Raw genomic sequence first — 26,279 nt, forward strand, 5'->3', positions numbered from 1 at the left:
CTGAAGGGAGAAAAGTTATTTATATGGGACAGTGGAGTGGAGTGATGTTATTTATATGGGACTGTATGTTAAGGGGTAGATGTTATTTTAACCTAGCAACACCCCTGTACTGAGGAGTGTTATAGACTGCAGACTGTGGGGCGTTATACTGCATACTGTGGAGTGTTATATACTTCAGACTGTGGGGTGTTATACTTTATACTGCAGAGTATTATATACTGCAGACTATGGGATGTTATACTATATACTGAGGAGTGCAGACTGTGGGGTGTTATACTGTATACTGTGGGATGTTTTATATACTGCAGACTGTGGGGTGTTATACTGTGAAGTGTTATATACTGCAGACTGTGGGGTGTTATACTATATAGTGAGAAGTGTTATATACTGCAGACTGTGGGATGTTATATTGTATACTGCGGAGTATTATGTACTGCAGACTGTGGGGTGTTATACTGTGAAGTGTTATATACTGCAGACTGTGGGGCGTTATACTGTATACTGCAGAGTATTATATACTGCAGACTGTGGGGTGTTATACTGTATACTGCAGAGTATTATATACTGCAGACTGTGGGGTGTTATACTATATAGTGAGAAGTGTTATATACTGCAGACTGTGGGGCGTTATACTGTATACTGCAGAGTATTATATACTGCAGACTGTGGGGTGTTATACTGTATACTGTGGAGTGTTATATACTGCAGACTGTGGGGTGTTATACTGTGCAGTGTTATATACTGCAGACTGTGGGGCGTTATACTGTATACTGCAGAGTATTATATACTGTAGACTGTGGGGTGTTATATACTGCAGACTGTGGGGTGTTATATACTGCAGACTGTGGGGTGGTATACTGTATACTGCAGAGTGTTATATACTGCAGACTGTGGGTTGTTATATACTGCAGACTGTGGGGTGGTATACTGTATACTGCAGAGTATTATATACTGCAGACTGTGGGGTGTTATGCTGTATACTGCAGAGTATTATATACTGCAGACTGTGGTGTGTTATATACTGCAGACTGTGGGGTGTTATACTGTATACTGTGGAGTGTTATATACTGCAGACTGTGGGGTGGTATACTGTATATTGCAGAGTGTTATATACTGCAGACTGTGGGTTGTTATATACTGCAGACTGTGGGGTGTTATGCTGTATACTACAGAGTATTATATACTGCAGACTGTGGTGTGTTATATACTGCAGACTGTGAGGTGGTATACTGTATACTGCAGAGTATTATATACTGCAGACTGTGGTGTGTTATATACTGCAGATTGTGAGGTGGTATATACTGCAGACTGTGGGGTGTTATACTGCAGACTGTGAGGTGGTATACTGTATACTGTGGAGTGTTATATACTGCAGACTGTGAGGTGGTATACTGTATACTGCAGAGTATTATATACTGCAGACTGTGGTGTGTTATATAGTGCAGACTGTGAGGTAGTATATACTGCAGACTGTGGGGTGTTATGCTGTATACTGCAGAGTATTATATACTGCAGACTGTGGTGTGTTATATACTGCAGACTGTGAGGTGGTATACTGTATACTGTGGAGTGTTTATTTACTGCAGGACTGTGAGGTGGTATACTGTATACTGCAGAGTTATAATACTGCAGACTGTGGTGTGTTATATTAGTGCAGACTGTGAGGTAGTATATACTGCAGACTGTGGGGTGTTATGCTGTATTACTGCAGAGTATTTATATACTGCAGACTGTTGTGTGTTATATACTGCAGTACTGTGAGGTGTTGGTATACTGTATACTGTGCGAGTGTTATATACTGCTAGACTGTGAGGTGGTGGTTTTATACTGTATACTGCCGAGTATTATATACTGCAGACTGCTGGTTGTATATACGCAGACATTGTGAGTGGTATACTGTATTACTGTGGAGTGTATATACTGCAGACTGTGAGGTGGTATACTGTATACTGCACGAGTGTTATATACTGCAGACTGTGAGTGGTATATACTGAGTATTATATACTGCAGACTGTGGGGTGTTATATACTGCAGACTGTGGGGTGTTATGCTGTATACTGCAGAGTATTATATACTGCAGACTGTGGTGTGTTATATACTGCAGACTGTGAGGTGGTATACTGTATACTGTGGAGTGTTATATACTGCAGACTGTGAGGTGGTATATACTGCAGAGTATTATATACTGCAGACTGTGGTGTGTTATATACTGCAGACTGTGGGGTGTTATGCTGTATACTGCAGAGTGTTATATACTGCAGACTGTGGTGTGTTATATACTGCAGACTGTGGTGTGTTATACTGTATACTGTAGAGTGTTATATACTGCAGACTGTGAGGTGGTATACTGTATACTGCAGAGTATTATATACTATATGTGCTGTACTATATGTGTATATGTGGTATCGTTTTTTTTTTTTTTAATACACACTAGAAAAATATAAATATACAGCAGAACGCAAAAGGAGAATGGACCCCCTCGTCCAATATGGGCAAACAGCCCTGGACCTATGATACACTTAGGGGGTCATTTATCAAACAGAAATACGCCTAAATTCTGTGAATTTCTGGTGCAGATTGCGGCGCAAAGGTCCTTTGTGTCTCAATCTGCGACTTCTTCCTGCACACGCCAAGTCTAAAAAAGAGAGTGTGACGTTGGCAGGGAATTTGGCGGGCCGGCATGCCTCTCTCATTTATGTATTAGCAGTAGGAAATGGTGTAAGCCAGCTAGGAAGCGGTCTTATATTTACAAGAGGTGGAGGGTGCGCTGAAGGGATGTACAGGCCTGCACCTCTTCATAACTTCAGCAATCTAGGTATACGGTTATTAATGTCAGTACGGGTTATTAAAACCCTTTAATCTGCCCCTGCTGGCTACACTGGTGGTAGATGTTGCCAGGTGACTTTTTATGCTGTTGCCTATCTCTCACCATCTCAGAAAACCCCTTTAAAATGTAAACCTAAAAAAAAGGTAACACCTTACAGAGACATGAAGCCATGGGGGTCATTCATCAAACTGGTTTAAAGTAGAACTGACTTAGTTGCCCATAGCGACCAATCCGATTTCACCTTTCATTTTCCAAAGGAGCTGTCCAAAATGAAAGGTGGAATCTGACTGGTCGCTATGGACAAATAAGCCAGTTCTACTTTACACCAGTTTGATAAATGACTCCCACCACATCTACTAACATCAAGTCTCCTTGGAACCTGGGACTGGTGTACATGACAAGGACTTTTTTAGAGTTTTACGCCCCCTGCAGCCACTATGCTGTATGACTGTCACTATGACTGGTGCTGGCTCCGCAGCACTAACACACGAGCACCACAGTCCCATCCACCGTGCGGCAGGCCCCGCCCCCGAGGTCACATGACCGCCTGCTGTCGTCACAGCTGCTTCTCTAGTGGGATGCCTGAGAGCCGCGCTCAGTGCTAGTGCTGCCGCCGCTGCCCCTTCATCCCGCAGCTCTCCGCCCAGGAATGAGAAGCGATGTCCGGCGCATCCAACGAGGAGAAAACCTGCCGCAGGTTCCTGGAGCTTTTTCTCGGGGAGTTCAGGGGACCCTTCGGGGAGGAGGACCCCATCCCGCTCCGTCCGCTGTCAGATCACATCACTCCGGAGGAGGTGGAAGGAGAATGCCTGGACCTGTGCCTGCAGCAACTCTGCAAATAGTTAAGTGCCGGGTCCATCGCTATGCGGGGGGCAGAGGGCATGTTTGCAGGAGTGCAGGGGTTTAAGATTAGCTATAAATAGACAATAATGCCCGTGTGGAGAGGGCATCATGCTCGGCTGTCAGCAGTGACATTGGCAGGGGGCCATACCTGACATGACTGGCGATGGAGAGATGTGCTAAGCATCTACCTATAGCACAGGACCACCCGGAGTGACAGATGTCCTGGCGGGAGCCGAGACTGGCAATCCCATGTAAGCCCTCTTACATAATGCTGCTTCTAAGACCAGGACATTCCCAGCCAGCCCTGTCCTCCTCCTGTCATGCCAGCAGTGCCAGCCTGCCCGGGCATCTACAGGTCTGTGTGTGTCACCTTGTGGAAGAAGCCTCCTCCTGCTCACCTGAGGACTGGCATTCTCTCACACTATCTAGATAGAAAAGCTACACTTATATCACTGTCTATTATCTATATATCTATTATCCATCTATTCCAAATCTATCTATCTATCTATCTATCTATCTATCTATCTATCTATCTAATATCTATCTATCTATTATCCATCTATCCCAAATCTATCTATCTATCTATCTATCTATCTGATAAATATTATCTGTCTATCTCTCTATGTATCTATACATCTATCCCATATCTATTATCTATCTATCTATCTATCTATCTATCTATCTATCTATCTAATATCTATCTATCTATCTATCTATCTATCTAATATCTATCTATCTGATAAATATTATCTGTCTATCTCTCTATGTATCTATCTATCTATCTATCTATTATCCATCTATCCCATATCTATCTACCTATCTATCTATCTATCCTATCTATCTATCTATCTATCTATCTATCTATCTATCTATCTATCTATAATCTATTTCATATCTATCTATTTATCTATCCATCTATCTCATGTCTACTATCGATCTCATCATATCTATCTATTTATATATCTCATATCTATCTATCTATTATCTATTTATCTCATATCTATTTATCTATCTATCCATCTAGCTCATATCTATTATCTATCTATCTATCTATCTATCTATCTATCTATCTATCTATCTATCTATCTATCCATCTAGCTCATATCTATCATCTATCTTTCCATCACTTGGCCACATTTTGTTTCTGCTCTCCAATAGTGTTTTTCCAGTAAGATCATATATTTATTGTAGGGCTAGTGCTTTCTTTCTTACATGAAAGTATTGGCTGTGCAGAAAATAGTCTTTTCTGACATTTGTTACAGCTCTCTACAGATCGTTATAGGTACATCAGATCCTTGGAAAGCTGGGTGAACACCAATGTACTGTAGTTGCCATAAAGTTACAGAAATGCAGGGGGTTAAATGTGCACAAGAAGCTAGATTTCCATTCAGGGGTCTGCGTTGGTGACAATAGAGGCGGTAACGGTCCCCGGCATTACTAGATAGGTCTGGCACAGCTCAGCGAGGCTGGGAGGACGCCTCAGTGGGAGCTTTCATGGCTGATTAGGAGATTTAGAAGGGGCATTCATAAGGAACAAGGCAGCTTTAACGTGAAGATAATGATGTTATGTTTATCACTTGTTTATCTGAAGACTATTTCTCTGAAACTACAAATCTCCATATTGGTACAAGTTACCACTATTTCCATTCTAGCACTTGCTTTGCCTCCCCTTCCATTTCTATACTAGAGAAGAAGCAGCGTCTCCTTTTTGAATGCCCCCCTCCCGATAGCATTGTAGGAGAGGTTGCTGTAGATTCCCACTGTCCATGAAAGACGGCCTTTGGCCCAGTGGCCCCTCAGAGCCACAGAAGCTGCTTATATGGAATTTATGCCCCTGATTTAGAGATTACTTTCAAAGACCATGAACAAACTTCCATTCTTACTTGAGAGTGCTGACAAGAACCGTCTTAGGGTATAGTCACATGTTGTTTCAGCGTCACGTGGATTTCTGCAAGCCCCATTTAGATGAATGGGATAATGACTGACAATTTAAAGGGTTTGTTCTGCCACCTACGTGCATAACCTATCGTCAGTATAGGGTGATCAATATCAGATCGGCTGGGGTCCGACACCCGGAACCTCCACCGCTCCATGCAAGCGCTGCTTCCTTTTCATTCCACTACGCGGCGTCTCCTCTGGAGAGAGGGTATAGTGTAATTACAATGGAGCGCGTACTTGTCATTACACTGCACCGCTGAAACTTCCCAGACAAATGGCAGTGTAATGAACAGGAAGTAGTGCTCGTATTGAGCGCCACCTCCTCTTCAAACAGCTGTCCTGACGATAGGACATCAATATGCACAGCCTGCACAACCCCTTTAAGGGGTTCTCCAGGACTACAAAAAGATGGCTGCATTCTTCCAAAAACAGCACCTCCCCTGTTCACTGGTTGTGCGTGGTATTACAGTTCAGCCCCATTCACCTCATTGGAGCTTAGCTGCAATACAAGGCACAATCCATGGACAGGTGTGGCGTTTGTCATAGTCCTGAAGAACCTCTTTAATGTGCCGCATATAAATTCATCCTCAGACACAGCTGTTAATAATGACAATACAGCTATGATACACGGTTGAGTCACATTATTATGACCATTACCTACTTTTGACGTTGGCATGTGCTCATTAAGGAAGTCACATGTCGAGCTGACTTGATGGGTATATAAGATGTGCTATAGGCTGTCGGCACACATATCCCTCGCTGCTGTCATGGGTAAAAAGGACAATTTATCAGAGTTGCAAAAAGAGATGACAAAGACCTCCAAGTTCTACTCTGACCCCCTAATTACCCAGACTTGAACCCAATTGAGCATTTATGGGGCCACCTCGATCGTTGTGTTTGCTGTATGGATCCTTTCCCACCTGTCCATTCTTGGCGTGGTCATGGTTTCCACATTCTCAATATCCTTAGCATGAACATATCCTTAAAGGGTTTACTCAAGATAAGGGCTCATGCACACGACTGTATTTTCTTTCCGTTTCCTTCCTTTTTTTTTTGCAGCCCGTATACAGAACCATTCACTTCAATGGCTCCACAAAAAACGGAAATGACTCAGTGTGCATTAGTTTCCGTATGTCCTCAAGTCCGTTCCACCAAAAAATAGAACATGTCCTAATCTTGTCCATTCTGTGGACAAAGACAGGCATTGTTACAATGGATCCGCAAAAAAAACAGATGCAATATGGATGTCATCCGTTTTTTTTTTGTTTTTTTTTGCATATCCAGAATACAGAATACATGCAGTCGTGTGCATGAGCCCTAACCCCCTTTGGGCTAGTAAAAAACAAAAAAAAAGTAACAGGACAAGGACGCCATCCCCGGGTGCTTGGTTTAATATTGTCCATGTTAGTGGATGGAACACAGAAACATTTTACAGCGGTCCTCTAAATAAGTCCTAAGAATTTGACGTATCTATTTATCAGACCTTCTCTCATGCCCTCTCTGCTCCACGTTAGAACGTACCAGCTACCATCTTCTTCTGAGATTGTCACCAATGATTTAATCCAGTTCTTCTGAATAGTGAGTGGCTACTCTGGTCTTTACAGAAGCATGTTATTGAAGGTAGTCACCATCTAGAAGGAGCCTGATCACATCCAATCCCTCCAAACATATCAAACTGGTGTAAAGTAGAACTGGCTTTTGTCCATAGCAACCAATCAGATTCCACCTTTCATGTTTGACAGTTCATTTTTGCTATGGGCAACTAGTTTGATAGATGACCCCAATAAATGTGTAAAAAAAGAACTCTAATCTTTAGGAAGTCTAGAGGACTCCATGATAAATAACTAATGGATTGTTATTTATATTGGCTTTTCCCTTTCATATTAGATAATATTTCTTTCAGTGAGTCATGGTTGTAATAGCTTCCCCTAAAATGTGTTGCTATATTCCTGATCCTCCTCTGCAGAATAGTGAAGATCCATATAATAAGTAAATAGCCTCCTCTTCCAATATTTGCTTGCAACGTATTATCCAGTGATAGTCGGCCCCCCGGAAGAACTAGGTTTAGGAAAGTAGTTCATTGCTGGTGATAACGTTGTATATGCGCAGACACGAACAACAAATTCTTTCTGCCTGCAGTCACCGTGAGAAGCACGGCTGCAAATTGTAATGAGAGAGGACATGTTTATGGTAATGCTTGCTTATTTAGGTCACTTTTTGAATGCACTCATTTGAGTTTAGACAAGGTGCTTCAATCAGGAGCTTTCACACAAAGATGTGGTGTAGATAAGGAGTGATGCGTTGGAGAGGTTTTGATCTACACTGCCTGTCCAAAAAAAAAAAAGTCGCAACCAAAAAAAAGCCTTTAGCTTTGATTACGGCACACATTCGCTGTGGCATTGTTTCGATAAGCTTCTGCAATGTCACAAGATTTATTTCCATCCGGTGTTGCATACATTTTTCACTAAGATCTTGCATTGATGATTGTAGAGTCTGACTGCTGCACAAAGCCTTCTCCAGCACATCCCAAAGATTCTCAATGGAGTTAAGGTCTGGACTCTGTGGTGGCCAATCCATGTGTGAAAATGATGTCTCATGCTCCCTGAACCACTCTTTCACAATTTGAGCCCGATGAATCCTGGCATTGTGATCTTGGAATATGCCCGTGCCATCAGGGAAGAAAAAATCCATTGATGGAATAACCTGGTCATTCAGTATGTTCGGGTAGTCAGCTGACCTCATTCTTGGAGCACATACTGTTGCTGAACCTAGACCTCACCAACTGCAGCGACCCCAGATCATAGCACTGCCCCCACAGGCTTGTACAGTTGGCACTAGGCATGATGGGTGTATCACTTCATCTGCCTCTCTTCTTACCCTGATGCGCCCATCACTCTGGAACAGGGTAAATCTGGACTCATCAGACCATATGACCTTCTTCCATTGCTCCAGAGTCCTATCTTTATGCTCCCTAGCAAATTGAAGCCTTTTTTTCTGGTTTGCCTCACTGATTAGTGGTTTTCTTATGGCTACACAGCTGTTCAGTCCCAATCCCTTTGCATTGTGTGTGTGGAAATGCTCTTACTTTCACTATTAAACATAGCCCTGAGTTCTACTGTTGTTTTTCTTCGATTTGATTTCACCAAACGTTTAAGTGATCGCCGATCACGATCATTTCAGATTTTTTTCCGCCCACATTTCTTCCTCGAATACGATGGGTCCCCACTATCCTTTCAGTTTTTAATAATGCGTTGGACAGTTCTTAGCCCAATTTTAGTAGTTTCTGCAATCTCATTAGATGTTTTCTCTGCTTGATGCATGCCAATGATTTGACCCTTCTCAAACAAACTAACATTTTTTCCACAACCACAAGATGTGTCTTTTGACATGGTTGTTTAAGAGAAGCAACTCATTGCACCAGTTGGGGTTAAATAACTTGTTGCCATCTGAAAGAAAATCGCCCATGCAGTAATTATCCAATAGGAGGCTCATAACTATTTGCTTAGTTAAATCCATGTGGCGCCTTTTTTTCTTTTTGACAGGCAGTGTATCTTGTACAAAATACCTGCATATCCCACTTCAAAAAGATTGTCACACTTAAAGGGGTTGTCCAGTTCCATGAGAAAACTGGAAAGCTAGCAGTAGAGAACTGGTAAGTACTTCGTAAGAATACCAAGTAAGAAGAAATGAAGAAAATCGAAACAGTGCACCTCTTGATGACTCCTTATCCACACCACAAGACCATGACTTGCTTGGCAGATCCCATTCCGCCTCTCAGATTCTCCCAGCTAGGCTCTATTGACCGGGTTGCAGCGGTGACTTCATGTCAGCAACACCCGACCGCTGCAGGCAGTCATTGGCCTCTTTAGCGCACCACCAGTGACTTGCTGCAGTGGTCACACATTGTTGACGTGACGTCACCGCTGTAGCCAGGTCATGGAGCCTAGCCTGGAGAACTGGAGCGGTGTTACCAGATCTGCCAGATATAGTAAGTACTTAGCAGTTCATTATTTCAGGTTTCCTATTTGTCAACTAAACCCTTCAGGTAGAACTTATCATACCTTTGTTTTGGTATGTTGTTTGTGGTTATGTACTGTTATAGTCCACTAGCATTTTGGACAAGCATACACAGATCATCTCTTTTTTTTCTCTGCCCCACAGCACCCATGGGCACCTCCATAGCAATGCTTGGTTGTTCTCCATAGAAGTAAATAGCACCAGGATGAGCGTGCGCAGTACATGCCGTTCTAATACATGGAACAGCACTGAACGAGCGCATGTACTGTTGTTGGTGGCACACTGAGAATTTGTATGTCATTTTGAATGATTGGTCACTTAAGGAAGTGATCAGGACTTTTTTATGGAAAAAAAATGGAACTTCTGGGGTGAGCAAGTACCTAAAAATTGAAAACAAATGTCAGATGCTGTAGTAAGATTGGAAAGGGAATAGGGGGCTTCTGAAAATTTATGTTTGGTGAGACAGTGCCTTGAAATAGAGCATACACCATAAGGGGCTGTTAGGAAATCACTTTTACAGAGCACATACTTGAGGGATGGGGGATTGAAGAGGGATTGGTGGCAGAACTTCCTAGTACAATTAATTTTGAATTGTCATTGTGTAAGTAATTACTGTAAAAGTATCGCCTGTTCATTCTTCAGCCAGATGAAGCTTAAACTTGTCCTTTGACACGGTAATGGTTTTGCAGGATTTAAAGTTAAGGAGTTTTGCTCAACAAATTACAATTTTTTTTTTAAAATCAGATAATTTTTATTATTATTTTCATATAAAATAGGCATACATTTGGGATACAAATATGAACATCAACAAAGTGCAGATGCTTAAATCCAGCTTCGGTATCAGATCATGCACAGGATGATAAGATAATGAGAAATGACATTTGTATGCTCACATGTAAGAGACGGAAAAAAAGACCAAACAATTAACCCTACCCACCCCCTCTTGAACAGCACCCCCCCTCTTAACTTATAGTACCAGTTTTCATATCAATAAAGATATTTTGCTGACAGCCATGTTGTGTCTTTCCTTCCCTCTAAGTTTCTTATCTTAAAGTGTTACTCCTCATATTTACCATCAGAAGACGCCTGGATGGCAGCCCTGGCGTTGTCATCCACAAACCCCAGATAGATTCAAATTTATTGAGTGTACCTCTCTTGGTATATATACCCTTCTCCACCTCTATTAGCGTATTCATGCGGGTGATAAATTCCTGTCTGGTTGGCACTTCAGTACTTTCCAGTATTTTGCAATCAGTTTCCTAGCATTATACAGAAGTCTGCCAATACCTATTGCTACGCCCTCCACCGAGTCATCTTGCAGGAGGCCCAAAACACAGATCTGAGGATCAGTCTAAATTCTGATACTATATACCTCACAGATGATATCTAAGACATCCCGTCAAAAGGGGCCCAAAGCTGTACATTCCCAAAACATGTGCATAATCTGCGCATCAGGGGCATTACATTTGGGGCATTGAGAAGTGTCTCGCAGTCCCACCTTGTGCAGGAACATGGGTGTCCTGTACACTCTATGTATTAAGTATAACTGTGAAAGCCTTTGAGGTTCACATAATGACAACATAGGACCTCTTTCCAGCACTTCCGTCCATTGTAAGTCCATCAAAGGCCCCACATCTGCACTCCATTTATCCTTGACCTTTAGTGGGAAGCGGTCATGATAAAATGACAGCAGGGTTTTATAAAAGGTGGAGATAACCCCTTTAGTATCCCCTCCCTTCCTGATCTGGTCTGCTATGAGAGATGCCTTTATAGCGAGGTCAGTTACCTTACCCTGTACCGCAAGGGCATGGCGCAGTTAAAGGTATTGATAAAAATTGGAATTAGCAATGTTAAATTCCTCTTTTAATTGCTCAAAACTCTTAAAGGTTCCGTTAGTATATAACTGCGATAGCCAAAGTACGCCTTTTTTTTTTTCATGTCCCAAAGCCCACTTATTTCTTAAGCTCCGGTAGCCCATTATGGTTTCAAAGAGGGGTGACAGCAGTGTAACTTGAGATATTTGTGATGTCTTTAAGTTTTTGCCACATACGGAATAATATAATACTCTGTAAATTATCTGGTGGACGTGTGTCTGAGTTAAGTTCCAGGATATAACTAGATGGCTTTCCCCCTACTAAGTAGGAGACCAAAGTACCCACTGGGTTAATATTGCCTTCCTTCCCCCACGATTTAAACTGCTGAGCTTGCGAAGCCAAAAAGTATAACCAGGAGTTGGGGATCGCAAGCCCTCCGTTATCTTTATTTCTTTGTAAAGTTTCTATTCTAATTTCTGCTCCATATCAGAGATCTGAATAACCCCTGTATTTTATAGAAATATTTAATCGGTAACCAAATTGGGCTGTTATGAAGTACATACAGGAATTGCGGCATGAGCACCATTTTCACCAAATTAGCTCTACCTATGAAGCTATGAAGCTTAGCCGCGCCCACGCTAGTTGATACTAGTCGTGACGTCAGTGGGCCGGCGGTAAACAGTGAGAATGCCGCGGCGCTGCTGGAGCGCCGCTGCCTTCTCAAACAGCTGATCGGCGGGGGTCCTGGGTGTTTGACCCCCGCAGATCAGGAGCTGATGATCTATCCAGAGGATAGATCATCAGTTAAATGAAAGTGCAGAACCCCTTTAAGGCCTGTCACCTGAGGATCACTACACACTATTTGAGCCAATGGCTCTATGGCCCCCAACTTTGTATTATACTTTCCTTACCAATTCCGATCTGCAATTGCCAATTGCCCTGTGGACATAATGGTCAAATTACTTGTTATCACTATGTATGTCATGCCAGCTATCTTGGCCAGACAACAGAAAGGCAGGGACCTAGAACAGAATTGGTAAGTATAGTGAGCAGTTGGTGTTTTTGCAATGCTGAACCCAGATTCATAGATTTTTTAATTTAACAGCGTTTTGGCTTTCCATTTGTGAGATCCGTTCAGGGCTATCACAAGCGGTCCAAAAAGGATCAGTTTTGCCCTAATGCATTCTGAATGGAAAAGGATCCGCATCAGTTTGCCTCCGTTCAGTCACCATTCCTCTCTGGTAGCGGACACCAAAACACCGCCCGCAGCATTTTGCTGTCTGCCTGACAAAGCAGAGCCAAACGGATCCGTCCTAGCACACAATGTAAGTCAGTAGGAAGGATCCATTTGCTCTGACACAATCTGGCACAATAGAAAACGGATCCGTCCCCTATTGACTTTCAATGGTGTTCAAGACCGATCCGTCGTGGCTATGTTACAGATAATACAAACTGATTCGTCATAGCTATAGAAGACATAATACAAGCAGATCCGTTCATGACGGATGCATGCGGTTGTATTATTGTAACAGAAGCGTTTTTGCAGATCCATGACGGAACCGCAAAAAACGCCAGTGTGAAAGGCTCTTCACACTTCCCACCTATCCAGCCATTTTCGGGTGTTTTATCTCTTATTTATTTTGCTGTTTCTTTATGTGTTGGTTTGAGTTTTCATTTGGGATTTTGAGCTGCCATAGTTTTTATTTATGGTACCTTACATACATCATTCATCTGTTGTTTGCAGCTGATGTGTATGTGTTCACCCTTTGTTGGCTTGGAAGTTCATTATTTATTGCTAGAGGGGATTGGTATAGGGAGTGTGCTTAGCAGGGCACCTCGAGCGTGCTTCACATGGCTTATGTGATTTAAATCTTTATACGGTGATCATGTAATAAAGCTTATATTTTTATAGACCTTGTGGCCGTGTTGCACCCTATTTACTTATCGATTTAGGTTGTGTCTAACCCTACTCCACACTTATATTTTTCCTGAGGATAGGACATCAATGCTAAAATCCTGGAATACCCTTTAAGCATTTCAAGAATTATTTGCAGATTATGATTTTACTTGTCTGGTCAGTAAATGGTAGGTCTGCTTTACCCTGAAAAACCAATATACATATCTAAAAGCAGGCATAATAAAGAAACATATTGTCTGTTTTTTTCCTCGCATCTTTTTCTGCATATAAATGAGCACACCCGCTTAGCTGTTCTTCTCGAGAAAATAAATGTGCTGTTACAACCATATGCAAACTCATGTTGTGAAATTGTGCTGAATCCTTTCAGATTTCTCACGTCTAATCATTTATGTGTAATGGAAAGTGTTACAATTTGAGTAAATGCGATTACAAACAGGAATGTATATAAAGTGTCTGGATACGGTACTTGAGCAGTCCCCATGTATCATGTTGATTTATATAGATTCTTAGAGTATGACCATATAATTGTCTGATTGAAACCATCTAAAGCCAGTAACAACCTTTTTAAATGACGTAAATGTGGAAAGTCAAACTTGCAGAGTAGTGTGCGATGAGCTAATGCAGATGGACATATCACAGTTACATGAAGGAGACATATATTTAGAACCAAGTTTAGATCTCATCTTGCAAGATCAGGAAAGCTTTTCTGAAGGAAAGGCTTTGGGAAAGGCTGTACTGTGATTCCTCTCAAATATAAATTTTCCCTTATCTTGGGTGACATTTTGGGGCTTTGGAAACGATTACTCAACTTACAATGGTTTCAACATACGATGGTCCTCCTGGAACCAATTAATATAACTTGAGGGACCACTGTACTGTAGAGGGAACTTGGCACCATAACATGCAGTACCATCTGCAGGTAGCATGTTAAAGAGCAGGAGATGCTGAGCAGATTGATATATAGTTTTGTGGAAAAAGATAACTTGTGTTTTATTCATCTAATTTAGGGGTGGGGAACCTCCAACCATTTCATGTGACCCCATTATGGAAGCGGTCATTAGCATGCGGGAGGCACAGGAAGGTGAGAACAGCGCTGTACTCACCTTCCCTGGTCTTCTTCCGGCCCCACGTTGTGTCCTGACACGTACAGTGTCGGGATGTAGTGCACGTAGACGCGCAGTATGACCTGACGCTGTGCGCTGTCAGGTCACAGTACAGCGCTGCAGGAAGAAGACCAAGGAGGATAAGTGAATCTGCCAAGTGGCAGCGTCGTCCGGAGCTGGAGAGGTAAGTTTATTTATTTTATATGTCTGATTGGCGTTGATGTGAGAGTGGTGAGGGTCTGATGGGGTCTGATCTGAGGCTGGGGGGGGGGGGGTCTGATCTGAGGCTGGGGGCCTATTGGGGGTCTAATCTGAGGTTGGGCGGTCTGATGGGGGTGTGCTCTAAGGCTGGGGGGCTGATCTGAGGCTATGGAGGGTCAGATGGGGGTCTGATCTTAAGTTGAGAGGTCTGATCTAAGGCTGGGGGTCTGATCTAAGGCTGGGGAGGGTCTGATGAGGGTCTGATCTGAGGCTGATGTAGGCTGGGAGGTCTGATAGGAGGCTGATGGAGGTGGTGGGCAGATCTAAGGCTGAGAAAGGGACAAAGGTAGGGACAGTTGCAAAGAAAGAGGCAGGGAGAGTGAAGGCTGGGTGAACCCCTCTCTGGACCCCTCTGGGATGAGCTTGGCTGCCATTTATGCCAAATAAAGAACTAAATATATAACATTCTCAACTTTAATATTAGACTGCTATGTGTGGTCAAAATAGCACCTGTACTATTTGTAATATATATAGTGCAGGCGCCATTTTGTGCTGCAAAAATACAGCTCTTAAATTGAAGTGCAATTTCTGTAACTTACCCCTAAGTCAGTTATATGGTTGACCAAATATAGCCGTCAAATTTTTTATTTGAGAATTTAGTATGGCTCCCGAACGATGTTGCAAATATCCAAATGGCCCTTGGCAGCAAAAAGGTTCTCCACCCCTGATCTAAATGTTTGCTTGTAATGGGCTAAGGAGTCATGTGGGTGGGCCTAATCAGTGATTGACAGCTATTTGTCTATGGACACACACACACACACACAAGGGCTGTCAGTCACTAAGTAAGACTGCCCATATGACTCCTCAGCTCAGAATGTGCAGAGATTTAGATGTATAAAATACAGGTTAACCAAAATCATTTTCCTCAATACTATATATCAATCTGCTCAGCTCCTCCTGATCTATAACATACTGTATGCAAACTGCACTGCATTTTTCATGGTTGTAGGTTGCCTTTAAATAGCTGCTGCAATAATGGCAGGTCTACGAGCCGTAATGACTAGCTCTAAGGGTATGACCACACATTCAGGTTTTCTGATGCAGTTTTAGAAGCCAAAACCTGGAGTGAATTGAAAATAGAGAAATCTGTCCTTATTACTTTCTCTCCTTTTATGATCCACTCCATATTTTGGCTTCACAAACTGCATCAGGAAACCATGTGGCCATACCCTAATGAGCCCTTATCATCTTAAGAGAGGCTTGCTCCTTTGTTTTTGTGTGTGTTAATAGCCTTGGTAGTTCTAAATGATCCCTCTCCATACGGATACACATCATAAAGACCTTTGCTGGGCCCTAAGTTTTAACAGTTCATGCTAGTGTTTGGTGATAGCCCATCATGGCAGAGCTGAGTTTCAGGGTACCTGTGGTCAATTGATAACAGGTACCTGCTTATCTCCAGAGTATGTACAATAGCTTTCATGTACTGAAGCTATGTGAGTAGCAAGCCTCCACTTGTACCAACAAAATATGTAGCTCCAGGGGCGTAGCTATAGGGGAAGCAGGGGAAGTGGCTGCTTTGGGGCCCTGACCCAGAAGGGGTCCATCCAGGAAGAGGAGGACACAATTAAATTATATACAGTGACAATATAGACAGTGTAGGAAACGGATGGAACAGCCGCCGGGCCTGGTCTGAGAGAGCGATCTTTACTAGCTACAGGAATGGGGGCGGCATTAAAGGAAGGGGTCCTATTAAAAAATTTGCTGTGGAGCCCAGTCGATTCTAGCTACGCCACTGTGTAGCTCCCTCATTGTGTGTAACCTGGTTACGTTTCTTTAAAGAATAGTCTATTGTCCTGTAGCCTCTTTGTATGGAAAGCCACCCGTATTGCAAGAGTGATGCTACATTTAGTGGACACTGGCACAAAGCATATTGCTTGAAAGAGCATAAGGCTCAGTGGTTAGCCCAGTCGCTTTGTATCTCTGGGGTCCTGGTTTTGAATTTGACCAGGAACAGTATGTGCCTGAAGTTCTCCTGGGTTTTGCATGGATTTCCGCCTGACACTCCAGTGTTCTGACTCCCCTTGTCTTCCAGTGGAATTGGCCCTAGTTTGTATTTGCTTTAGAAAGAAGATTGACACTGTGTCCTTGGATCCTCTATGACATGGTCTCCTAGCTGTGGCTCCCAGCTGTTGCAACACTAATACTTCTAGAATGCTTTGATTTGGGGGCTACTGCTCTATAAAGGTAAAGGAAATTAGAGAAATTAGATGGTTAAATTAGATGGTATCACTGGATAAAGGGACTGATGTGAGTGATGTCAGTATATGTTGACCCTATATATACTCATCACGGTGCATTCTTCTGGGCAGAGCCTTTGCAGAACAGCGCTTTGCAACTTCCAGTATTGTAGAATTTGTAGGGTTGCAACAGCTGGAGAGCTGCTGCTAGGAGACCACTGCCATATAGGATCCAGGGGCATCACAATGAACTCCATCTCTAATATGCATACACAGGGGCAGTTCCATTGGAAGACAATTAGAGAGTGGGAAGTAATTGGAGGAAACCCATGCAAACACAGAGAGAACCTACAAGCTCCATTGCATATGATCTTGGTCAGATGCTGAGCATTATTCATCAGCACCTGAAACATATTGCCCACAAATATGTAAGGGCTTTTTCACAGTTGTGCATGAAGATGGACAATTTGTCATGTTTTTCATTCTGTATTTTACTATAAGTCGTCTGTTTTTCATCAGTATTGGTTGCCTTTTTTTTGGCAAAGGGATATTTATTTGCTGTTTTTGTAATGTTGCTGAAATCTGGATGTATATAATGAAACAAATACATGCATGTAACCTATGTAGATATGGAACGTGCATTTTGAAATTCAACCCGTCAACTTCTATGGGCTGAATGCAGTACCAGCAGTACCCATATAAATCTGCTGAAACATGCTGACTATTGAAAAAAAAAAAATGTTGAATCATGTGACCCTGAAATGGAAACAGTTACACAACACCTTGTATGGAATGAGCCATTACCTGTATGTATCTCGTTGAAGGTCAGGATTTATAATATTGTCTCATGAGGTCAGTAAGAGGGGCAGTATTTTGGCAACTTTGCATTTACATGAAAAAAATGTCACCATGGCACATGCTGCCTGGATCCTGATCAAAATTTAAACTGGTTGTACATTAAATAAAGCATAGAAGGTCAAAGAGTTTTAAGATTTAAGGAGAAAGTGCTGCATTTCTATTGTTCTGATGACTCTTTTGTATCTTAAATGTTTGTTAGAAATGTTAACTGGAAATTATTTTTAGGCTTTTTTTATTCTTAGCCTCATGCACATGACAAAGCCAAATGCCCAAATCCTGTATGTGGAAAGTCCTTACCGTTTTATGTTATGAAGCTGTAGGCACTCCACTGCCGGCATATGGGGCTTCCTGAAGACACCCTAATACTGTTTCTAGGGCAGAATGCCTCTGCTATACCGCGTTTAATGGAATATTACATACTGTACTTTGTTTCATCAAGAATTGTATATGAAGCTATGAATTAAATCCTGTGCTATTACAGATTCACATAACAAGGACCCATAATACGTCTGTGTATATGTGCCCATGACCATATATTTGTAGATCCAATTGTGCAATTATCACCATTTCCCAATGGATCTGCCATAAGAGTCATCAGTTGACCTCTAAAATACAGTCCAAATGATGCACCTACCTAAACAAATGTATTATACCTGTACTTCAGCTGTCCTGGTCTATCCAATATCCTTTTGGACACCATAACGTTTGGAATGCAGAATCAAATGCACTTGCCATAAATGTATACAATAGGACACTACTTCCCAAGGGGCCATCTCATAACCTGGTACTAACCAGCCATAAACTGTTCTGTATAATAGCTACTAATTAATCAATAAAGCAACATTTTGTTACTTTTTACAAAGAAAGCAAATACCAGTTATTGTTCCCAGGGACCAGCTTTATGGCCTCTCCAAACGTGATGGTTTAAGAATTGGATTCCATCCGGGTGCTTTGTAGGTGCTGTGCTGTTCATCTGGTGTGTCTAATGATCTCATGACTGAGAAGTACAAAATGGATCATAAAAGTGCAGTAGAACTTTTATTGTATCCCTGAATTGGGGTGATTATATCCCTTCTCAGCTATAGCTCTTAAGAGTAGAGATATAGCTATGCAAGGTGTATACTACCAAGGAAACAGAATAGTATTGATCCCAGCTAGGAAGATTGCCATAATACACTGTGAATTGTGAAAGGCGCTCTACAAAGAACGTATCTGATCTGTGTCCAGTGATCACTTCATAGGATGAACGGTGTGCAGAAAAGAATCTATTTAGTGCCCTCAGAATAAGGAGCTCTGCTGCTATGTGGTCATTATACCTCACTCGGGTACCATAGGTGGTTTCTTTAAATTAATTAGTATACATTGGGCATGCACTTACAGCTTTTTAACTTTTAATATTTTTTTTTATTAAACATGCCACCTATAGCACTTTTCACAGTATAGAAGTGCTTTATGGCATCTTTCTCACTACCGTCAATGTCATAAATATTGCACTTTGATACTGCTTTATTAGGCGGTATGTTCCCAGCAGTCACTTAGACTGGCCTCATTACATTTTTAAGCATTTTACATATACTTTAATTATTAAAGAGGTTCTCCGGGTTCAGGAGTGAACCTGGATATAAGCTTTTCTTTATTCCCTGACTACATATGAGTGGAGCATCAGAGCATTTCCTTGCTCCGATGCTCCCACTTGCCACTTTGCATCGCGGAGGGCAAGGCTCTGTTTGTTGAGTGCCAGTGACGTACCGGCCTTCGCATCACTATGCTAAGAGGAGATTTCTGCTTAGCAGTGAGCCCGGTGACGTCACTGGCACAGATGGGTGGTCTATAGCACTGCCCTAGGCTGTTTTGGAGGAAGTTACTATGGTATTTTGCATAGTACCCGCCTCTAAAACAGCCCCTGGCAGTGCTATAAACCACCCGTCTGTGCCGGTGACGTCACCGGGCTCACTGGTAAGCAGAAGTCTCCTCTTAACCTAGTAAAGCGAAGCCCAGTACGTCGCCAGCACACAACAAGCAGAGCCTTGCACAGCGCGGTACATGTGGCAAGATAGGGGGGCATTAAAGCAAGGAAATGCTCCACTCAAATGTAGTCAGGGAGTAAAGAAAAGCTTATATCCAGGTTCAGCCGAGAACCCCTTTAATTAGTTATATTTTACTTGTACCTATTTTCTTTCTTGAAAATTGATTAAAAAGGATTTTCTGAGTGTTTAATATTGATGACCTGTCCATAGGATAGTCATCAAGACCTGATCAGTGGGGGTCCAACAGGCCGCGCCAATCAGCAGTTTGAAGAGGCTGTGGCCTCCTCTAGCTTACCAAGCACAGCCCTGTTCATTTTATAGCGACTGTGCTTGATGTTGCAGCTTGGCCATGTGACTGATGAACGTGATGTCCCTGCCAAAGGCTAAGACGCTAACAGAGCTTATTTACGGGGGTGCTGGGAGTCAGACCCCACCAATCAGATACTGATGACCTATCCTGAGGATAAAACATCTGTATTAAACCCTCGGGCAACACCTTAAACATGTACAAATGGTCCCTTACATGCACAAAAGCTGTGGTTTCATATTTTATATAATATAGTCTGCTGTGCTGTGTTGTGTTTGTTCCTAAATGTGTCATTTTGACAGGTCTCCCAGAATAATGCCATATTGCTGTCATCCAATCGGTCAGCTTCTGCATTTAAATTGCATCCGTTTTATTAATGCTGTTAAGTTGTGTTTCTTTTCTAAGTTCAGTAGCTGCAAGATTAAAACAAGTTTAAGTGTAAGGACAGCTGGAGCTGCGCCTAATTTATGATGAGGTGGGGCTTTAACAGGTGATCTTTATCACTTCTATAATACACTGTACTGCTTATGCAGTACTGTGTATTATACTGATAGGCACCATCAAGCTGTGCCAGAGATCTGCAGCCTGATAGAGATACCCAACATGCCTGGAGACTTCATTAGGCCCCAGACTGCCATGCAAAGGCATCAGCATCCCGAAATCTCATTACCAGGGTGCTGATGGGAGATAGAGGGAACCCCCTCCCTCTAAACCACTTAGGGGTTAAGCGGTCTGGATGAGTACTGCTGCTGATTCAGGCTGTTAGGAGAAAGAATGTGGCCTAGCCTAAGGCCCGTTCGTGACCACTGTAAAAATGTGTATAGATGGTCACTAACAGGTTAAATGAATGTATGTGTGTGTATATATACATATGCATGTAAATATACTGTATCTTTTTCACTGAATAAACTAGATATAGAGACAAATTCTATATTACTACTCTGTTTTTTATTTTCTAATTGTAAGTTATCTTTTGGACATGATCATGGGTACAGCCACCTTGTCTGAGCTACTGTTAAAAACGTTTCCAAGGTATTTTTTATTTCTGTAAACTGGCAGGGACCTGTCAAAATACTGAATAAGACGCACCTGCACCCATAAGATGCACCTAGGTTTTAGAGGGGGAAAATAAGAAAATAAAAATTTCATCGGACCCCCAAAGTTTATCAATCCTCATCTTAGAGCCCCAGTGTTAATCGGACCCCAATGTTAATTATACCTAAGCTCAGACCCCCAATCAGACCTCAGCTCAAACTCCCAATGTTATTTAGACCTCAGCTCAGACTCCCAGTGTTAATCAGATCCCCAAACAGACCTCAGATCAGACCTCTAATGCTAATTAGACCTCAAATCAGACCCCCAATGCTAATTACACCTCAGATCAGACCCCTAATCAGACCTCAGATCAGACCCTCAATGTTAATTAGACTCATCTCCGACCCCCAATGTTAATTGTACCCTCCCATAATTATAAAGACCTCAGATCAGACAAAAAATATATCAACCAACCTGTCCTGCTCCGGACACCGCTGCCGCTCCTGTAACCTGACAACGCACAACGTGAGGTCACATAGTACACCTACATCGTCACACTGTGCGCAGGTCACAGTACAAGTGCAGCACCTGTAAGAGAAGACTAGGAAGCGGTGAGTACAGAGCCAACACAAGGAGCGCTGTTTTCAACTCTTCCCGATCCTTCTGTACTAATGAGCACTTCCATAATGGAAACGCTCATTAGTATTCGTCCCATAAGAAGTCTTATAGGTTGAAAAATATGGTAAGAAACTTTTACACTACCTTCTCAGCCCCTCGTATCTATTGTTGCTGCTCCTTCGTCTTCTCTGGGCTATAGCCAGTGACATATTGATTTGGCTGCAGCAGTGACTTCCCTTACTCCGCTACAGCCAATTAATGGCTTTAGTGGCCCTGTGCTGTACTAAGGCCACTAAACAATACCTTACCGGGAAGAAGGATCGGCAGTGCTGGATCAGAAGAGCCTGGGACAGTATGTGTTAGTTTGCTTACTATTTTGACAGGTCCGTGGCAGTGGACAGACATTCGTTATCATCATTCACAGATATGCTTTGTAGAAGCCACATACAGTAGGTCATAGGAACCCAAAGTCTAGAGATGACTCATTGCCTTCTATGGGAAATTCCTGTGGGTATACTCTGTGTCCTGTATAGGAGTCGCTGAGTAGGGAGGAGGAGATGGTAACCTTTTTTTTTTTATATCTGCATCTATACTTATTTATGTTCCCAACATATCAAGAATGTACTAAATAAATCACCAAAAATTCTTAAGAAATATGATTTAAAAAACAGTTTTAAACAATAGGTCATTTTCTGATAAAACATTCCCTCTAATGTCATTTGTCTCCACCTCTCCTCATGCACAAAAAGGGGAAGCCTAATTGATTTTAATTCTGAGGTGAGAGCTCTTGTGCAGATAGCTAACTATAGGGGGATGTGCATTCTTCATTATGTTTCATTAATTAAATCATTGTGTTAAGGATCACATAATTTCAAGACAAAGCAGAGCTGTGTCTTGTAATTATCATTCCATAGAGGTGAATACTGTGTACTGTCAGAACCATTCCTTACAGTTTGCTATCTTATAGGAGGTCTGCGATTGATTTGGATTCTTCATTTATTTGCAGCTCACATTGTCTTCAGTTATGTTTTCAGATTAGCTTGGTGATCTAATGGATGTCCTGATCTAGCCCTGCACATTCCGTGCGTGTACTGAGGCTGTCCTGGAGCATTCATGCATGTTCTGAGAATCCCCTGGAGTGTCCTGTGTTTCCAGCTTCACCTCCTGTCTTGTTGTGGGGGAGTTCATTCTTGAGCTTTGTCTATCGTATGCTATGTCTGTAGAAAGATTTGATCAAATGAAACGTGCCTTTTATTTTCTGTACAGCGAATTACAAGCCTCACTCTCCCACGCTTGATGGGTTAAAATTTGCCTGGCAACCGGGAGATTATAAATTGTTTGCTCTGAGCTCTGTAAGAAAATGTTTCTTTTATTTGAAATGTGTCTTGCCTTCAGAATGCTTTCCCTTTATGTTACCCTTGATATTTCACATTTGCTTTATTGGCCTTTTATAAAAATACGTGCCACCATTTGTATGAAACTCAAGAACCGTTTTATGCACCTCCACTCATACAGACCTCATTATATAGCGATTTGCCGGTGTCAAATCTCACTGCCAACAATTGTTCTAAATGTTGGTGACAATGCTACCTCTCCCAAGAAGTGTGGACATTCAGGCTTGTCACCCACCGGCCATTGCTTTTGCTACTAAGCACCTGATGAAACATTTTCAGACTTTTCATCAGTATATGAAATAGTGCTTGTGGTGGTATAGATAGCAAAAAAAAAAGTGTAATTATCAGAGAAGGAGAAAAAAAAAACCTGACATTCTTGTGGCTGACCATAAAATCATTGATGTCTTATTCCCTAAACTAGAACACAAGGTCTGAGTAAACAAAACCAAGGAAGCAGAAAAAACTTCACACATTGCACATCATAAACCATATTCTAGCAGAGATGTCCTCAGAGCCCCGAGCCCTGGTGGATCCATTAGAAAGTTCAGGTAGAGTATACCATGACCCGCAGAAGGGGTCAGGTATCAAAAACCATAGAGATGTAAATTCATCAAAGAAATACTGGACCTAATCCATAACTTGGCCATGTGCTGCTCATGATTGGAATTAGGCCATCCACCAGTATCACCTGTGTTGACATCACCTCAAACAGGGCTCTGCAAGATGTGATAATTAAAACTCCCCCATGTTTGAAATGCACATGTGCGGAACATTATGATGGGTTGGATGAAAGTAATGCTTGAGATATTAAAATGTCGCTTTAATAAGAGCCTTCTTTTGTTTTAAACAATATCACTAACTCAGAAGAAGTGTTACGTATATTGGTGTATTAACCCTGTGAATGCGAGAAAGAGTAGTGGGTAATTGTGAGTTACCTAGTTCTAAGGTGACTTGTCCATTTAATATGACAAGTCATGGCAGCTAATATCACTTAGATGTGGATGTTAGATAGCTAAAGGGGGAAGATTTAGAGTAAACCTTTGGCCTTAAAATAAGAGAGTGGGAGATTGACGTTAAAATCTGGGTGATCCTAAAGCTCACATCTGGAGTCTAAGTCATGACAGTGCTATATACTGTACATTATTTATACATTGATATTGCTTATATGGCCACAATATTTATTTTATGCACTTCTATATTCCACAGTGCTTTATAGACATCATCCAACTGTCCCCAATGGGGCTCACAATCTAAGGTTTCCATAAGTATGTCTTTGGAGTGCAGAGGGAAACCAGAGAACCTGGAGGAAACCCACGCAAACATGGGGAGAACATACAAACTCCATGCAGATGTTGTCCTTGGTCGGATTCGAACCTAGGACCCCAGCATTGCAGGGCACAAGTGCTAACCACTGAGCCACAGTACATATATATATCACTCACATCAGTCTCTGTCCCAATGGGGCTCACCTTCTACTTTGCCTATCTCAGAGACAACTAGAGCCAATTTTACAGAAAGCCAACTAACATTTCAGTATATTTTTATGGAGTATGGGAGCAATTGTGAGAACCCAGAAGAAACTCACACAGACTAATGGACAGCACACAAACTCTATGCAGCTGTTTACCCTTGGTCAGATTAGAACTCAGCGCTACAGGGGAACAGTGCTGTCCACTATGCTGCTCTAATAGTTTATTTCATGGTTTATTAAGTAAAAGGAGGCATATAGATTTTAATGTTCATGTTCTGCCCTCTAAATCAGTGTTGTATTTTTTAATTTTATGTTTTTAGAGGGTTTTCGGGGAGTTCGATATTTATGGCTTATCATTATCAATATCTGATCGGTGGAGTGGGGTGCAAAACCAAGCACAGCCACTATACAATGTACGGTGCCGTGCTTGGTATGCTGTAAAAAGGCTGCAGCACTCATCCGAGAGCCACATCCTCTTCAAACAGCTGATTGGCTGGGGTGCTGAGTGTTGGACCCCCATCAATCAGATTATTAACCTATCCAAATTTTTCTCCTGGAAAACCCCTTAATAATTTGGGATGGTTTATTGGTCACTGTATATTGAAGTGGATCAACTAATCAAGAAACTGCCCAGTGGGTATGAAGGATCTGTTCCCTAATGGATCTAACCAATTCTGACTTATAAAAGATTAGGGTTACCCTGTTGACAACAAAAATGCTGCTGTAGATTATTATTTTTAAAGAAGAGTATTTGAATTGCTAGACCTTGGTTCTCCGATCCATTGTATTTTGAATTCTTAGTTGTGTTATTTTTTTATATAGTTTGAATTACCTCTAAAAAGTAATGCTGATAAAAGTAGAATATTTTGGGCAGGGGTAAACCTGGAATGAACCTGTAAAATTATTGCAGTTTTATATATGCTTCCATTTCCACGACTAATGGAGCTTTAGTTTAGCCTGAAGTACATTGTACATTGCCATGTGAATACGTGAGAATTCTGAAGACTTACATAAATCTCTGAAGCTTTATGAAGAACTTTATTTAATCTTCCTCAGGAGACTACCAGATCAATGGGAGATCCCTTTTTTTCTCCCTGGCATATTCTATTTTTTACACAGAAGAGTCAGCATTTTCTATACATGCCAGTATACAAGCTAAAGTATATAGTCTAGTGTGGTCATTTGTAACATGTATTAGCAATATGAACGACTCATTCTCACATTGCAATTTATTTTGGCCAAAAAAAGGTTTTGATTTGGCATAGCCACAGGATATTTAATAAATATCTGGTAAGTGTGGGTCCCACCACCAAGTGATCTTTTTGGAGATTGCAATGGCCCAGGAATTGGAATTTGGACCCACATTGACCCATGTTTTCATCTGCAACCCTCACCTAATGGATATTTATAATTCTTAAAGAGGGCCTGTCACCACAAAATGCAGTGCAATCTGCAGGCAGCATGTTATAGATCAAGAGGATCGGAACAGGTTGATACATAGTTTGTAATATAACTTGTAATATATCAATTTAAATCAGCTCTTTCTGACCTCAGTCACTGGTAGTTCATAGGGGAGGTCTTATCAGTGATTCATAGCATTCTCTATTTAAGTATCTATACACAGATAGCTGGCAGTCACTGATAGTTGTACACAGGGGAGGTGTTATTCAT

General features: G+C 41.8%; 1 protein-coding gene across 1 annotated transcript in view; it reads left to right on the top strand.

The window, feature by feature from the left end:
• The first annotated feature begins 3,413 nt into the window (after window positions 1-3,413).
• The window catches only part of PPM1E (protein phosphatase, Mg2+/Mn2+ dependent 1E), a 252,569-nt gene continuing 229,703 nt past the window's right edge, over window positions 3,414-26,279 (top strand). The window contains exon 1 of the mRNA XM_044285294.1: window positions 3,414-3,668. Within this exon, the coding sequence (XP_044141229.1) occupies window positions 3,487-3,668 (182 nt within the window). The 5' untranslated portion in view covers window positions 3,414-3,486. The remainder of the gene's footprint in view (window positions 3,669-26,279) is intronic.

This window comes from Bufo gargarizans, chromosome 3 (assembly GCF_014858855.1).
Source record: "Bufo gargarizans isolate SCDJY-AF-19 chromosome 3, ASM1485885v1, whole genome shotgun sequence".
Taxonomy (NCBI): domain Eukaryota; kingdom Metazoa; phylum Chordata; class Amphibia; order Anura; family Bufonidae; genus Bufo; species Bufo gargarizans.